The 16,544-nt window shown below is 54.1% G+C and overlaps 5 protein-coding genes across 5 annotated transcripts; 3 read left to right on the top strand and 2 right to left on the bottom strand.

Annotated features, from left to right (window-relative positions):
* Positions 1 to 1,309: 1,309 nt before the first annotated feature.
* BZA05DRAFT_97186 (uncharacterized protein) lies at positions 1,310 to 2,524 on the top strand. The gene is made up of 2 exons (XM_051488850.1): positions 1,310 to 2,122; positions 2,176 to 2,524. The coding sequence occupies exons 1-2, from the start codon at positions 1,653 to 1,655 to the stop codon at positions 2,384 to 2,386; spliced, it is 681 nt and encodes a 226-aa protein (XP_051337857.1). The 5' UTR covers positions 1,310 to 1,652; the 3' UTR covers positions 2,387 to 2,524.
* Positions 2,525 to 2,730: 206 nt separating this feature from the next.
* BZA05DRAFT_340173 (ankyrin repeat-containing domain protein) lies at positions 2,731 to 4,201 on the top strand (the record flags this gene model as incomplete). The annotated part of the gene is made up of 2 exons (XM_051480958.1): positions 2,731 to 3,702; positions 3,752 to 4,201. 2 exons carry the CDS (start codon positions 2,731 to 2,733, stop codon positions 4,199 to 4,201), a joined length of 1,422 nt encoding a protein of 473 aa, XP_051337856.1.
* A 928-nt stretch (positions 4,202 to 5,129) lies between these two features.
* BZA05DRAFT_420289 (Deuterolysin metalloprotease family-domain-containing protein) lies at positions 5,130 to 6,349 on the bottom strand (the record flags this gene model as incomplete). Its single annotated transcript, XM_051485638.1, has 3 exons — positions 5,130 to 5,297; positions 5,580 to 6,034; positions 6,091 to 6,349. 3 exons carry the CDS (start codon positions 6,347 to 6,349, stop codon positions 5,130 to 5,132), a joined length of 882 nt encoding a protein of 293 aa, XP_051337855.1.
* A 2,617-nt stretch (positions 6,350 to 8,966) lies between these two features.
* BZA05DRAFT_404030 (uncharacterized protein) lies at positions 8,967 to 9,759 on the top strand. Its single transcript, XM_051484259.1, has 4 exons — positions 8,967 to 9,081; positions 9,159 to 9,264; positions 9,341 to 9,443; positions 9,513 to 9,759. The coding sequence occupies exons 1-4, from the start codon at positions 9,022 to 9,024 to the stop codon at positions 9,574 to 9,576; spliced, it is 333 nt and encodes a 110-aa protein (XP_051337854.1). The 5' UTR covers positions 8,967 to 9,021; the 3' UTR covers positions 9,577 to 9,759.
* A 3,175-nt stretch (positions 9,760 to 12,934) lies between these two features.
* BZA05DRAFT_97066 (uncharacterized protein) lies at positions 12,935 to 14,207 on the bottom strand. Its single transcript, XM_051488849.1, has one exon. The coding sequence runs from the start codon at positions 13,993 to 13,995 to the stop codon at positions 13,063 to 13,065; it is 933 nt and encodes a 310-aa protein (XP_051337853.1). The 5' UTR covers positions 13,996 to 14,207; the 3' UTR covers positions 12,935 to 13,062.
* Between the last annotated feature and the right edge of the window lie 2,337 nt (positions 14,208 to 16,544).

Below are 16,544 nucleotides of genomic sequence, written 5' to 3'. Positions count from 1 at the left end.
CTATCACGCAGGGGAGTTTAAGGTATGATATATGCGCCACCGGGGGAGGTGAAGTTACTCTACGTAGCTCGCAACACTTCGCCCGTGGTGCGGGGAGATCGCGAATCGGTGTTTTATATCATGGATGGGGCATGCAATGCACACCGTCCGAACGCTAAGGAGCTCAAGGCTGTCATGCTGTGGTGAACGTGGAACATTACCACCTCGGCGCTTGAGGAAAAGATGGACATGGTAGACTCGGGAACTGAGTTTGAATGGTATGGGTCAGCACTTGGGCGACAGGAACGGCAATGGACCAGTAATATAAGGTAGGCATCAGGATGGAATCATATCGGTCAATGTGCACCGTTCAGCCCGAGAACCTCAGGAATCACAGTATCAAAGTGGAAGTAACTTCACAATATTCGGTGCTATTGCAATTGACATGGGCTTCGGTAGGATAGCAACCACTATCCTATTTCGTCATGGAGACGGTACTCTATAGAGACATGTGTGAGATCCTTCTAGTAGGTCCCACTTCGTTCTTTGTCCGCTCATGTGTTGGGTGCGCTCGAATTTATCTGTGTACCGGGCGTGGATTCAGCTACGGAAACGGAGGCGTAAGAAAGTGCGTCCGAATTAGCCCTGAGGTATACCAATGGAGCTTGAGTAAAGGCGTCTGATCGTAGACTCTTTTGGTGTTTTTTTTGTTTTATTTTATCATCATGGCATTCGACCTTATCAGATCATGGTTGTATACACATCCAGTTCTACCCTACTGTCTCCGGCCGCTGGCCGCAAGCTCGATGTGGGTTCCCTATTGCTCTCAGCCCGGCCCATCCGCGCATAGAAGGAAAGACAGAAAGAAAGAATAAAAACGAGATGACCAAAACATAAAGCTCGCGGAAATAAAGCCAGCAAGAACGAGGATCAGCGAGTGATGATTAGTGATTCGCAACCACTTGAAGCCGTTCCACCCCACCATGCTTGCACATACGACTTGAAGCCTTCACCCAAAGTACATACAAAAACAACCATTGGCTATACCATCTTCCCTTGGTTGCAATCAAAAACATAACTGAATTCCTCCAGCTCAGACTCTTGATCCTCCGTTACCAACGCCTGCAGGGCGAATGGCTATCTCTTGACGAACCTATGATGCGTGCGATTGGCCATCTAAAAAAAAATATGGTAACATTGGTCATGCTCCAAGATTGCTTCTCTAGAAGCGTAACACTTCGCCGTCGCCCTTTCAGGAACCTGGAAGCTTGCTTACTGTCCTGCGGGCCATGCAGCTACCATGCATGATTGGCTGCAGGCAGTGTCGAATGTGTTTCGCCGCGCCACCGCTGAGAGCGGGGCTCTGAACGTGGCCAACTCTTCCTCAATACCCTTCACCTGAACCCACAGCTACCACCAGAACTTCCCAACGACTCGCGACACAATTATTACTATCTCCGCCTGCTACGCCGTCATCTCAGGCGACTTCGAAGACGTGAATCGATCGCACTTCGGAAGAACGAAGCCCGCCCAGCAAACTAGCCGCCAATAGTGTGCCATCTACATCGAACTGGCCGTGTTCGCAAACATAACAAGATCCCACGACCCAAATCTACCCTCGTCCAGTCGCCGCTGCCGAATCCGAATCGGTTACATTCGTCGCCGAAAGAACAATGTCGGACCCTTTGTCAGTCGTCGCCTCGATCGCCGGGCTTATCGGCATTTCGGCAAAGATCATCAGTATGCTCAAAGGTGTCTACGACTGCGGAGCGAAAGCGAAGGGTGCGCCAGAGTCCATTAGTTGTGTCATAGACGAGATGCAAGACATGAACGTCATCTTCTGTGAAGTTCAACTCTTTGTTATCGGTCAAAGCAAGAGCCGGCAACAGAACAGATTAACAATGATATCCGTCCATCATCTTATCGCAACCTTGAGCGGAGGTGTCTTGGTCTGTTCCAGTCTGGATAAGTACTTGAGCGAGGTGGTGGGGATTGTCGATCCGAGTGTGCCAGCCGGTAAAGCGGGACTCATGTGTGAGCGGGTCAAATGGGCGGCGTGGAAAGAGGCGCAGGTCACCGAAGTCATCGAGGACCTTCAGCGGCACAAGCTGAGTTTGAATTTGATGCTGGGTATAATTCAGTGGTAAGTCGGTATTTTCATTGACGCCACAAGCATGGCTAACTGATATTTCTCAGTCACACCGCTGCAGAGGCCACTGAAAGTCTCGGAAAGTTGCACGAGATCATGGCACAGATTCTGGATTCCAACCACGTAATCTCGGTGCAGCTTCGAGGGCTCATTGCACATCAATCAAATGGATCCACTTATGCGTCCTCCGTTAATCCCACGAGCGAATTTGGCGTCGCAAACCTCGCTTTCCGACCGATCCCAGACGACACCGCATAGATTAAGAGCACAGAAACATCCTTCAGCATCGGTTCCACCCGATCCACCCGGTCAATCTGGTCTCTGTTACCGTCGTTCACAGTGGATTCGAGAGACTCGAGACCATACAAGCGGGCGCAACTCTGGGGTATGAGAGCAGATCATCAATCGTCGTCATCCTTCATGAGTAATCCAGGTGAAGATGGGAGCTGGTCAATGCTTTCAGACATGAGCCTGGGTGACCTATCAATTTCCGAGATCTCGGTGTTCGAACTTCCCGTTCATTTATCAGATTTATGGGACAAAAAGCCGTTCAGATGAGCCCACCGCCGTCAAGCAGGCGGCAGTCTTCGCGGTCGTTGAAAATGAAATGGTCATCGCGGGGTCGAATCCATAATGCAATTAATGGAGGCAATGATTACATAGTTCGAACTTTGCTAGCGATGGGGTCGGATATAGAGGAGGTTGATTCCGAAGGGCGAACGCCGCTTGCCCTCGCTATCTATGAGGGCCACGAGCACATCTGCGAGTTATTAGCAGGGGCAGGGGCAGACATCGAGAAGGTTGATTCCGAAGGGCGAACGCCGCTTGCACTCGCTGCCTACGATGGCAACGAGGCCATCTGCAGGTTATTACTAGAGGCGGGGGCAAGCATTGATACATTAGGAGGGATTGGAATCATACACAAGGCAGTGCACGAGAAGAGGATTGAATTGGTGCGGCAGCTGCTTAAGGCGGGGGTGGACAGCGAGGAGGTTGATTCCGAAGGACGAACACCGCTGGTATATGCTCACCACACACGCCAATGGGGCATATGCAATTTATTAGTAGAGGCAGGGGCAAGCATCGATATGTTACGAGGCATTGGGATCATGCGTAAGGCGGTGGAAGAGAGGAATATTAGGTTGGTGCGGCAGCTGCTTAAGGTGGGGGTGGACATCGAGGAGATTGATTCCGAAGGGCGAACGCCGCTTGCACTCGCTGTCTATAAGGGCTACGATGACATTTGCAAGCTATTAGTAGAGGCTGGGGCAAGCATCGATATGTCACGAGGCATTGGCATCATGCACAAGGCGGTGCAAGTCTGGGGGGTTAAGTCGGTACAGCAGCTGCTCAAGGTGGGGGTAGACATCGAGGAGGATGACTCTGAAGGGCGAACACCGCTTGCACTCGCTGCCTATAAGGGCTATGAGCACATCTGCAAGTTATTACTAGGGGCAGGGGCAGACTTCGAGAAGGTTGATTTCCAAGGGCGAACACCGCTTGCACTCGCTGCATATGAGGGCTGCGAGGCGGTCTGCGAGTTATTACTAGAGGCCGGGGCAAGCATCGAGGAGGTTGATTCTGATGGTGCTGCTGCTGCTCATGATGGGGGCCGATATCGAGGACCGCGGTCACTGGGGCACGACACCGCTACTCCATTCAGTTCGATATGGGCAAACAGCAATTGCAGAACTCCTGATAGAAAAAGGGGCCGACGTTTGCGCACGAAACGATAATCATGAAACGGCGATACATTGTGCGCTTCAAGTCGCAGATGCAAAATCACTGATTTGTATCCTGGAAAACGGAGCACGGGGGCTTGTGGACGAACGCGACAGGTCTGGTCTTACGGCGCTTCACAAAATAGCCGCAGAGAGTTCACTCCCATTCGCAAAGGCTTTGGTTGAAGGCGGCGCATCTCTCCGTCTCAACGACGGACGCGGCTGGACACCTTATCAGATTGCGATGAACTCCTCTCCACACGAAGCAAAAGAGGTCGCCGAATACCTGTGGTCCCAACTTTCGCCGGATGAAAGGAAGTCCGAAATCCCGCCGTCTCGAACATTGGTGTGAATGGTTCAGGTGAGACGATGTGTTTCCCTGGTCTTGCAAAGCTTTGGCGGCGATCGTCTGACACCTATTGTGATAGATTTATTCAGTTCTTCGTTTGCATGTGGGGATTTGTAAAAATGATGATGGGTGATGGTTGTAGTCAACAGCAGAAAGCATCCGCGGCGTGGATGATGGGGAGTGGATGGGCAAGCCCAGGGGGCTCAGGGCATCACAGTATCTAGCTGGGGAGGTCTGCCGGTAGTCAGCGATAAGGAGGTTCATTGAATGTAAAAAGGCATTGGGAGGTTGGCAGGATTGTCCATTGGGGAATTGGCTAGAGAAAATTTGGTTCGGAATGAAGAGGTTGATGGTGGCTGTAGCTGAATGCAGTTTGTTTGTCACTACTGATATACAGTCGTTAACCAGAGTAAAGACAAGCGACATCTCTCGTTTATAACTCGAACTGACCGTGATGCCTAAAGCCGTTCATCATAGACATTTTTCGTTTCATCAACCACATGCAGTAGATTCAGATTATGGTGAAATACACCATTATGGAATCCCGTCTATCGTCCAATTGACTAGCTCGGGGCAGCGAGCCTGGGCGAAGAGCGCGAGTTTGAACATTTGGGTGGCGAGAACGGATGAGTGGAAGAGTGACAGGATATGAGGTGAATTTGGTGCTGGAGCCGAGCAAGTGATCAAGTACTGACCAGTAGCTACTAGCATCGTCCTGATATAAATACAACACCCCCCCCCCCCCCCAGACCTCCAGTTTACAAACAGGAAAACTCGCCCAAAATACGGAGAAGCGATCACGTCACGCGGTCCCACAATCACGAGGTGTTCGAACAGATATCATTTAGCTTCCCGCACGCATACATGTATATACAAAGAGCAGATGTGGAGTCACCAGTACCGCCAGGATCCTCCACCTCCAGCCCATCGCTTAACAATTCTGGTAGATCGCCTGCACGTACAGTGCGTACGTATCCGCATTGTTCACCGCCTTGGTTTGGCTCAACGCCGTCGAAGCCGAATAACCATAGGCGTTATCTGCAGTCCCCGGGCTGAAGACGCCAGGAGCGTGGGTCAACTCGTGGAGGACCGTTGTCCACTGGTTCACGGTCAGCGGCGTTACATGATATATCACTCGGAGGGTGGAGAAATCAGACCTGGTCCTGTCCATGGCATGTCGAGGTTTCTGCAGGCATATTGTTGTAGAATATATCGCACTTTACCGGTTTAGTAAGTCACGCATCGCGAGGTAAACAAAGTGAGGTTATATTTGCTCACATTTGCTATGATGTTTCTCGATGGCAGCGTCCAAGCAATGACTATATAACGAGCGGTATGGTCAGTTAACCAACCCCCGGACGCTGGTGACGTTGTTACTTACCGCGGCTGGCAGTTTCCGCGTACGTCGTTGCAGTAGTATTTTACTGGTCCGTTGAAGTCCCGTGGTCAAAGCGGAGAGCTTCGAACCACTGTAGCTCGAAACAACCACTCGCTTCTCGAGGTCCTCATACAGCATCTCTTCGCGCTTTGCCTGAGCCATGTCGACGGTGAGCGTGACCGCTTCGCTCTCGAATTCGACCATTGTTGCTGCATCCACCGAGTAGCGGGTGGTCTCGTCGGCGTCCGCGGTGGCGACACGGCCGGCTGATAGGCCCAATGTTTGGAATGTTCCGGGAGTGGACACCCGGTAGCTTGAGCTGCCCGAGAGATCGTAGGTGGCGGAGAGCGGAATTAGATTGCGTATCACGCCACCAGCGGGAAGATCGATGTAGTCTTCTCTGGTGAGGGAGCTGAGGTCGTAGGTGAAGTACAGACCCTGAAAAGGAATCGGTGTTCCTGTGGCCGTGCCGTTAGCTTATGGGAGTTTTTCGGTGAACACAACATGAGAGCACCATCTTCGTCCTCGGTAGAAACCTTCCGAATAGGCGAATCCGCGAAGATTGAGCCGAGCTTAAGGAGCGACACATTCTCAGATCCAGAATTCGTGAGTGTTGCCTCAATTTCGCCATTGTTTACAGTCGGAGAGAGTGTAACTCTGAGTGGTGATTCACGTTTGGCGATATCAATGCGGGTTGGTAGGTGGGCAGGATGGCCGGAGGCAAAGGCGCAAAGGAGTGTCAGGCCTAAAGAGAGGAATGAAAGAGAGACCATGGTGAGAATTTGTGTCTAGTGCTCAAGATACCGCACAGCAGGATGGTTGATCTCCAGTGACTGCGACAGAGGAATAGGTTATACTATAACTGGCCCATTCAGAACAATATGCCTACATGCGATCGATGGGTCGTAAAATTACGCCCTCGCTCGGTTCTAAAGATCGATGCTCATCAACCCTCGAGTACTCTACGTTTATACTCTTGGAGTTTTGGGTCCCCAGTTGGAGATTGATGAATCCAGTATATCGACGGTGCCACGCACGAGCGTAAACAGGCATCCGGCCGCGAGACGACATGCAAGCCCACCAGCGAAAGCGCATCCCCACGCTATAATATCCGTGCGCGTGAGCCTCTCGATATCAATGTATCCGTCCTGGAAACGGTGCAGAATGTCTCGTGGTGCGTATGTACATATGTGGGACGATGCGAGATGGTGAAGCCCAGTGGGAGAACCCCTGCCGAATCGGCTGCGGCGGTGTCCCCAGTCACCCGCAGTCTTCGGGGACCAGATCGTCGACAGGGAGTGCACTCAATCCCAGCACTATATACATAGGTGCGTGTCGACCCAACTAATGCACTCCAGGGACCGCGGCAATGGCCGTCGCGTCTAGTTTGGCCATTTGATAGGTGTGCATCGACTCCGGGTCAAATAAAATCACAGCGGGTGGATATCTTTCATCTATGCACATGTTTATACAACCTTAATGCCGCCCGATATATGCATACGCCCCCACTTCGGCGGATTTTCGGATTTCATCACCGGCTTGAGCGGAGCGGGGTGGGGCGGGAGAATATGAGGAGTAATTCATCTTGGTAGCTGCACATAGTAAGTCACAGAGGAGGACCCAAAAGTCTCACCGCTTTGCATCATAAAGTAGAAACGTAATGTAGAGGCCCGAGGAGTCTTTGAGAAGGGCACGGGGGACAGCCCATTCCCTGCATCTCCGTAGCTATGTACAAGTGACGAATTGCTGTTTCACCTTGAAATCCACGATATCTCTATTCGAGGAGTCGAGGTCTGAGATGGCCGGTGCAGTTTTCCCCTTACAACTAGTGGAGCCGACGGCGAAGTCGAAGTAGCAGTTTGGCCTACAAATGACAATAATTAATGGTAAGGTAGTGAGATTGTAGGAGGAGAAGGTTGTAGGCCGTGCAAAGCCGATACCTAGGCGCGTGTGGCGTGTAGTCCATATCGCGTATCGATCTCGGAGCTGCACGATCGGAAGCATGGAACCATAGCAAGTTGTACTCCAGGTTGTACTAGTACACACTTTCCATGTGTATAGCTCTTGGCTGTCCCGCAATATATGTTCATTGTCTGTTCTGTCCTGTGATGTTCGGAATAGTTGTGATGGATGCACAGACACCGGACAACGATCGGGCTTCTTCTTTACGTCTTATTCACGGTCACTCTCTCCATTTCGCTGCCCGAGTCGACTGCTCTGGGAAATCCGGGCTCCCCTATCGAGAGATGGAGATATATCAAGAGACGGAACTTGCGTATTCAGGGTATGACTCGAGGGTTTCGACGAATAAGTCGGAGTGCCGTACATATGACGTTTAATCGGCGCCTCTCCCGGAAGGATGGTCTACAACCAAGCTGGTACATGATGGTCCTGGTCAGGAAGGATTGTCGGATTCCCCACAAACCGGAAGAGTCTGCTGAAACACCGGCGATGACACCGATGCTTGCCATGGTATCCGAAAACACCCCGGACGGCTGCCATTAAGTGCCCGGGACTAGGAAAGCAACATAGCGAGTAGGCTGGCAGCAGTTTCACCGATACACTCCCGTGGTGTGCATAAACTATGACCCATCGGAGAGGCGTAAAAAGGCGCGGAAACCGACACTGGAAAGGCCGCCGGGTCGGAATCCATTGTGCCAGCTCACAAGCAGCGGGCGGGAATTCGGAACCCTTAGTATACTTCGACTGGCCGATGCCCCGGTCATGGTCGAAAAGCAAAACATGTCGATCACTTTGTCGCCAGATAGCTGCTGGTCCTGGATACCTAATTTAATCGAACCAACTCTCGGACAGTTTTTCAGGGTCGAGCCCAAAAGCGCAAGCCCTAGGTATCTCGCGTCCGTAGACTTTTTTTGTTTTTGTGTGTATTCAAAACGTTGCAACGAGTCGAGTAACAAAGCCCTTCCATTCCAAATAACAAAACTGTCAATGCACGCGCCCCGCACTGTCAAGACTGGGCCGATTTGGAATCCAGAGAGATGAAACCAAAAAAACCGTCAATGCACCATTTTTTCCCGAAGATTGACCATGCTGCCGGCCGCGGTACGCAGGTAGATTAGGCCTCTCATGGCTATTATCAAATCCTCTCCGATCGTCGGCCAACATCCGCCCCCGATTCACTTTTCTCCCGGACGCTTTATGCTATGAATGGACATCATTCCACTGTGGATTTTTTCGTGCTTGACAGATGAATGTCGAGTCCCATGGTCGCCCCCGTCCGCATGCCCGAATCATCGCCTATGAGCGATCCTGGACGCTGGCCGAGCCCGTCAAACCTGAGACGTCTTCGCGAGCACAGACTCGGAATAGAGTGGCCGCGACCCCTGGTCTTGGCATCGGTCATGGTCTCACTACCGACCCCGCACGAACGTTTCGGATTCAACCAAACCACACTACACCCCCACACACCCATCCATCCACCACGATGTCCACGACCTCCACAAAGACGCCCTCACAGTGCTGCGCGGACTTCTGTCTGATCCCGGTAGGTGGATGTCGGGCCATCACTCACGTTGTCGGTGCCGCCTTCTAATCCGAATCTCCCCCCTTCCCCGCCGACAGATGGGTATCAACAGCGCCTCTGTGAGCCCCTATATCGCGCAGGTCCAGACCCTTCTCAAAGAGAGCGGACTGCAGTACTCCATGCATGCTAACGGTACAACTGTGGGTGAGTGGCGGCGGGCGTGAACCCAGGAATTGAGACTGGAGATGCTTAGTGGGCGAGCGCTGATCGACGCACGCAGAGGGCTCTTGGGAGGAGGTATTCAAGGTTATCGGGCAAGCTCACGGGATGCTGCACGACCAAGGCATCGTGAGAGTTCATACGGACATCAGGGTTGGCTCAAGGTTGGTATTCGAGTCGTTATCTGCCGGGGAGGGGAGGGCATTGGCTGACAAAGCATTTGTGGGATAAAGGACGGACAAGCATGAAACGGCAAAGAGCAAAGTTGCTTCAGTGGAGCGAATTCTCAGCAGCTAAATGACCGCACCTACGGGGGGATCGGGGAGGGTCTGCCACTGGGAGAGGTACTTGGAAGTTTGTCCCGGTTACTAGCTGAATCCTGCCTACCAAGTACAAGCGGTATCCCAATCGTGTATGTTGTCGTCCGCCGAACCGTCGAATAGATAAATACATATTCCGCTGGGCTTTGTGGTTGAGAAATATGACCAAGAAGCGATCTTGATCTGTGAGATCACGTGCGTATGAGACAGTCTCGGGTAGTGGCGCCCGGGACTCTGTCTCTCTGCGTGAAAGACGCGAGAGTTGAAAGCAAGCAAGACACGAGTATTCGAAGAGAATACTTGCTTCCGTAGATTGATTGATACGTGCTTGGTTTCTGGACGCAAATGCGAGCGAGGGTGATACCGGTATCTAGCTTCCAATCGTTCTCAGAGGGCTGAGCAGTGCGCAACGTGTCTGTTGTACTCATACCTGCTCTGCTCTACCTGGTGGTGCCAAACATTTTTTTGGCGCCAGAGCCAACCCCTATTAGGTATGACAGTCGCCACCACCATTGCTACATACTGGAATTGTCGCCACTGGTTCTGCGACTCATTGAATCTGGGCCCCACATATCCCACCCTCCCCCCGGAGCCACCATCCATGATTGCCGCGCCATAACTGGCCACAGTGCTCTGTATGTGCATTGGCGATGTCCCGTTTGCCGCGGTATGTCCTCCTCCGCAGTATCACCCACTGCCCGGCGAATTCAAAGCCGCAAATCATCCTCTCTACAAATACAGTGCAGTCCCCACCGAGCCTCAATGGGTTCCATACGACGGAACACATCGAACATCCCGAAACAAGCGCCACAGCACCCCCCCCCCCCCACCCCCCATGCCGGACGTCCCACATCCACGGACGTGCACTACGGCCCGACTCGGAAGTCAAGAGTGCACATCTTTTCCACACGTCAGCAGTGTCCGATCGGCGGTTCCTATGCGCTAAGCCACTTTTCGGTTGAGTGGATCACGTTCCGGTATTTTGGGGGGTGGCTTTTTTTCGAAGGTAAGTTCGGTAACACTCCCAACAAGCGCATTGACACGATGCTGATCTCGGAAAAGATCTGCAAGAGGAACTTTCCGCATCTCAACCAAGTTTGCAGCCAAGCTGCGGCTCACTGCAGACATTTTTGACCGTGGGCGAATCAAAACCGTGGCGAGTGACGCTTCATGACTGCCCAAACCCTCGCGAGGCTCGGACGTGCAATCCGTTATGCGGTCATTATACATGACAAGTTTCGTCGGTCGACCTGCAGCTGGCTGTATCACGCAGGGACACAGTACGCCGGAATACTTTAACTCAGTTCCGGCACTCACCGGCCGACTGTGTGCTCGAGGCTTTGAATTCTTGACCGTGAAGCGTCCGTTCACTTGCTCGTCTCTGTTCCGACCGACCAGGTAGGGGGACTAGCACCGGCAGCTGCCGACCCGAGCTCGCACCGCAGACGATCGGCCACGAAACCGCCAGATGGGACTGCCCCCAACTGTGGTTGTCATCCGAGATCACTCCTTGGGCCTCGGTCGATTGTCACGATGGTACATATGTACCAGCACCCCGCCGTCGTCGCCGCCAAGTGTCTCCACGACGGCAGACTCGCTCGACCACGACCGCGACCACGACCACGGCGGGCCGCCCCGGAATGCCCAGCAGGATGATCACATAGCGAATTTCGCACGGGTTGTTGCCTCGGGGGATCGAGCGCCCTGCAACGAAAGACCTCCCTGGAGTGTACATACCACCTAAAATACTGGAATCAGAAAGCAACTCGAGAAGACTGGATTCCGCACAGCTTACGGTTTCTGATCGTCCCCTTCAATACCAGATGGCAGCACCACGCCGGGGGAGGGGAAGGGGGGAAGAATAGTCGAGTACCTGAAACGCGAACCTTCGATTTTCCACCAGAGTTCGATCACCACAAAATTTCCCAGCGCAAGCTCCCTGCATCCCCAGCTCGCAAATCCGGTATTCCTCTGCACGATTCGACTACTTTGCGCCCAATCAGCGCGCGATGTTGCCTAAATGCAAAGGTATAAGATCCCATCAGGATGGCCGAGTTTGCGGCGTCGTGCCAGATACGGATGTGCTGCCTGTAGCAGCGGACGCCAGCGGCAACTACTCCCCCCACTCTCCCCCGCCCCCTCCACGACTGCCCCCCCTCGGCCGAGCCGATATCGATCGTCGGACGGGCTAGTCAACGCGGAAAGAGGAGACAACAGGACTTCCCCCCACCTCCGTGCTGACTAACGCCGTCCTCACGCCTGTCAGTCCAATCAAACCGGTTTCGGACTGACGTCACAGCCACACGCCGCTTCAACAGGAATTACAATTAAGGGTGCAGACTTTTGCCGGCATTCCCGCTGCGAGCATCCGAAGGAAATCTCCGATCGTGGCGTCTTGTCGAAGATTAAGTTCCCCCTGGCGATTGATCGGTTAGCTCTTTCAGATGAGATGTTTCGTTCCGCTTGGGAGCCGACTGGGGGGTGGGGGGAAGCGCATGTCTTACATACTCGGGAGCAGCTCTTGCAGGCTCAACGCGTGTTCCTCTGACATCTTAACCGGACCTACTCCAACCGTCGCGTGCAATCGAGAGGCGAAAAACGTTCGGTGTCGATTCTTTCTGAGGGGCTGCAGCGCGATGGGAATCTGCTGTTGCGATGAGGAGGATGGGAGGAAAGACGATTTTTGGGACGAGGACGCAGGCTGTTGAGGGATCGCATGCGTTGTGGCTTACTTTCGAGTACAATGCAGCCACATCGTACGATCTTTCGATATCCCTGATCACGGGGGGGCTCGATCTGGAGTGTCGGGATCAAATAACGATTGATTGGGTATGATCTGTCGACGGTATGTAAACCATCTTTCGAAACCTTCTCATGGCGACGGTTACCTAAGCACCCCGCGTCCACGATGTATCACCCTTTCTGACTCAAGATCATCAGGGCGTCGGCCGGTCCGTGAACGGCTTCCGAATCTCGGCGAGTGCTTTGTCATTGTCTACTCCGAATGCTTCACACCCTGCCACATATACACCCCGACCATGGCCATTGGAACGAACACCCCCTTCCCCTGAACATGACCGCTGGACACCACTGGATGGACTTCTGTAATTGTCAACTCACGTACGTACCTTCAACAGTCTGCGCGGTTTTATGGTCACCGGTTTCAATTTCGGCATTGCTATATCCGGTGGGGATGGGGATAGCATGACAAAGGAAATTCCATACGGAATTAACCCAATAGGGCGCGACACTAGATAACCCAAAAGATGAAAACCATAATAACCCCCCTCACGAGCCGTAAGAAAAAGCACCCTCTAAAGGTCTGCGCCTGTGAAAAATGCTAATACCAATTCCAGAAGAACACCGTTTTGACAATATAACGCCAACCAAACTCCATGCGGGTCCGATGCAATTCCGGCCTCCTACCGTTCGCGACCCAACCAACCGCCCACACTCAACGTGATCAGCCTTCTTCCCGCCTCGGGTTCCGTCGTCCGCGCTCGGGTCTGGTTCCCGCGCTGGTTATCACCCTCCGCTCCTCCTGCTCCTTGCTCCAGATCTCCAACACCTCCTCCTTCCTCCGGTCTCGAAATGCCCTCTGAATCTCGCTGGCCAGCCGGTCCAACTCATGGTACACTTCTTGCTTCCGGCTCTCCCAAAACTCCTCCTCTTCGCGATCGCCTTCCACATCCCACATTTGCTTGCGCCTAGACATTTCCAAGCTCAGCTCCATGCTCAATTCACGGGCCAGAACTTCAATCCGATCGTAACGGTCTTTGCGCTCCGAACGCTCCTCCTTGCTGTGTCGAGCCCTTCGCACTTGCCGGGTCGGGTGCTTGAATGTTGTGCCAGCTCCTCCGTCCAGGGCGTCCGGATCGTGTGGTTGGTGCTGCCGCTGATGTTGCTGAAGTTGGTGCTGCTGCTGGTGCTGCTGGTATTGCAACAGGTCATCCGGGGTCCGCGAAGCTTCCGGCTGGTACGCGCCGTCCGGGGCATTGATCTCGAAGCCATCATCCATCACGGCCGTGGGGAGGTTACTTCGGCGTTCCGGTATGATCTGGAATGCGTGGCGGGGGGGAGGGAATCGCTTGCAGTGAGCGTGACAGGCGTGGTCCGTGGACTTGCGACCGACTAGACGGAAGGGGGCGGGGGGGAGGAGGAACAGACTTCCACGCGTCGGCAATCGGCTCTGCTGATCGGCCCGGGGGAGGGACTTTCCGAAACCCAGAATGGGTAGATGCCGAAAGATCTGCCGCAATCGATGGTGGGTGATTGAATGATGACGGCAATGGAAGGGGGGGGTGGAAGGTGGTGGGAGGCAAGAGAGTGTGCGTAGAGGGGAAGGAGGACGGGAGCAGGTGAGAGAGTGTTTATGGTCTTGGGAGCGACGAGCCATATGACGTTGACAGTGTGATTCGATAAGGGTCCTAGGGCTTGATAAAAGCAGCTGCAGATGTTTTAGGACCTCGAGAGGACGGCATTTTCCCCACGATCACAGGGTGCGACCTGCAGTTGGGGCCCCAGCAGTTCCCCAGCCACACTAGCGGACCGTCTCCACGGACGCGTCTGATTGGTTGGATGTAACGTCCGTGCCAGGGCCGAATTCTTTATTCGCCACTTTAGCCGGGGTCTAAGGAACCCGAGCGGTCGACCGCCAGGCTTCTCTAGAACCCACTCGATTTTTCGCGGCTGGAAAAGAAGGATCGGAGTGCTGGTGCTACAACGGGCACTGTTTGAATCATTGTGCAGCAGCCTGCACGCCCGGCCACCCGTAGCAGCAGCACCAATGCCAACGGGTCCAGTCGCCTGAAACTGCATGGCATGGTGGCCCTTTCCGCAAACTGCACGAAAACCGGACTGGCGGTTCAGACGGAGGACGCGGACCCAGGTCACCGAGCCTTTGGTGCGTACCGTGCCTCCCTACTAATGGCTCCCACGAGACGCCGACTGCTGCCAAAAAATAATTTGAATTGTCAACCACGCTGTGAGCCATTTTCCGGCCCCAACGCCGCCCCGCTGCGGGCCCTACAACCTGCCTACCTGCTTCCTACTTACGCTGCTCTCACCGACAGAGAGCGCCGTGGCCGACGATCAATCAGGGAGCGTGTACGTACGTACGTGTTCTGCGTGGCGTGGCGTCGACGTCGCATCAAACGGTCATCTTGACTGGGTGTTGTTCCGGCCGGCGCGTTGGGGCGGAATGGGGGGAGAATAATGCAGTCAAGCGGGTTCTGCCGCCGTCGGAGTCTGAGCAGACGGTCGGCGCGGCGGGCTGGATTTGTGTGGGGATCTGCCACACAATGTACAGGGATCCGAGACGGTGGCGGTGCAACACACACCGCCCTACCCAGCAAGCTCCGGGGCTGACCGACCCTTTCCTTCCCGAAACCCAGGTTGCCGTTTTTTGCGGCGGCGATAACGTGCGATAACCATGTACTTGCTCACTTAGCCACATGTGCTATCGACATGTCTAGATTGGGCCTCGGCTACAGGTTTGGCCATCGAGACCGTGTGGCGGTTTTTTCGTTCTTCGTTCCGCCCCGATCGTGCTGGCCGGGCTGGCCGGGCTGGCTGGACGGGGCTGGGCGGGGCTGGGCGGGGCTGGCTGGGCTGGGCTCGCTGCCATGGTACCTGAGCTCGACATTTTGTTGAACGGAAATGTCGCGGCTTGCATCCGCACGTCCTGCGCTAACCGCATCGGGCAGTCCTCGGTACCGAAACGGCTATTCTCGACCATGACGACGCACCGTTGACTGCCAGGAATGGCCCCGAAACCTGGGAAACATGGCATTTCCGAAATATCGACTCTGCCGTATCCAGCGAATCGTCCTTCCGCATCTCCCCTCCGATGGCAAAGTTTATTTTCGATAGCCCTATCGATCGACACCCTTCGTTCCCTGCCCACGGCGCCCACCCTCCAGGCTTTCCCGCTTCCCAGTTTTCTCCCCCCAAACCGCCGGCCAGCCCTTTCCATGTGTGGCTGTGCCAGGCAACCCGGCCCTCCGCACCCCAAAGAACATCATATGGACGGATGCGAGGTTTGGTGGAGCACACAATAATCTGCCATCGCTTGCTGTCGCCGTCCCACTAAACTGCCGGCATTCGGCGGAACCGTTCAGAGGCGAATTCGATCTCTCATTCGCATTTGTCAAATCTCTCCTCACACACTCACTACTATAGTAGCTCTTCGGTTTGCCACAGCTGCCCAACCGTTCTTACGCGGACCTTGATCCCGTCCTCCGTGCAAGGATCCTCGCCGAGTGAGACCAGATGATCCCCACCAAACCGCCCGTCTGCACACGCCGAACAGTTTTCCAGTAATCTAGTCGGAGAGTTGCGCTGCAGATCTGCTTGGGGAGCACGGTCTGGAGAGGGAATTTCCCTCAACGAGCGCCTCCTTAGGCAAAGGCTGTCCGACAACCCCTACGACGGAGAGGCTGCTAGCCGGCCCACCCCCACCGCCACACACGCCCCCCCAACAACCGACCGACAACCATCGCAATGTGGCGAAGGCCCATCGCGATAGCGACATCTATCAACGCTCGGAAGGAGCGCAACTCGTAAGAGCCCTTTCATCATACGTCTCCTCTCACCTTCCTTCGTGTCATGGGACACACGATCCCCACCCACCCTCCAGCGCTAATCGCTGGAGCCGGCCGTCCACACTCCTCAGCAAACTGCAGTGCTCGTTCTACCCACCCGAATCTTCTGCTTGCTCACCGCCGTGCCTAAAGCAAACGCACAAGAGACACAGATATGCAAGTGCTGCAGCAAACCTCAGCTCTAGATCGCCCTAATACCACCTTGATCGGCAATCTCTTCTCCTTTTCCCAGTGCAAGACAGGCATCAAGAAAATTGGGGCCGATTCAGATGGACTGTTCTGATAGTTGCGAAGGGGACGCTGGGAGGGGGTGATTGGGCATTCCTCTCTTGTGGCCAAGATT

This window comes from Tricharina praecox, assembly GCF_024521635.1.
Source record: "Tricharina praecox strain CBS 144465 chromosome Unknown BZA05scaffold_19, whole genome shotgun sequence".
Classification (NCBI taxonomy): domain Eukaryota; kingdom Fungi; phylum Ascomycota; class Pezizomycetes; order Pezizales; family Pyronemataceae; genus Tricharina; species Tricharina praecox.
This window is presented reverse-complemented; position numbering and strand designations above follow the sequence as displayed.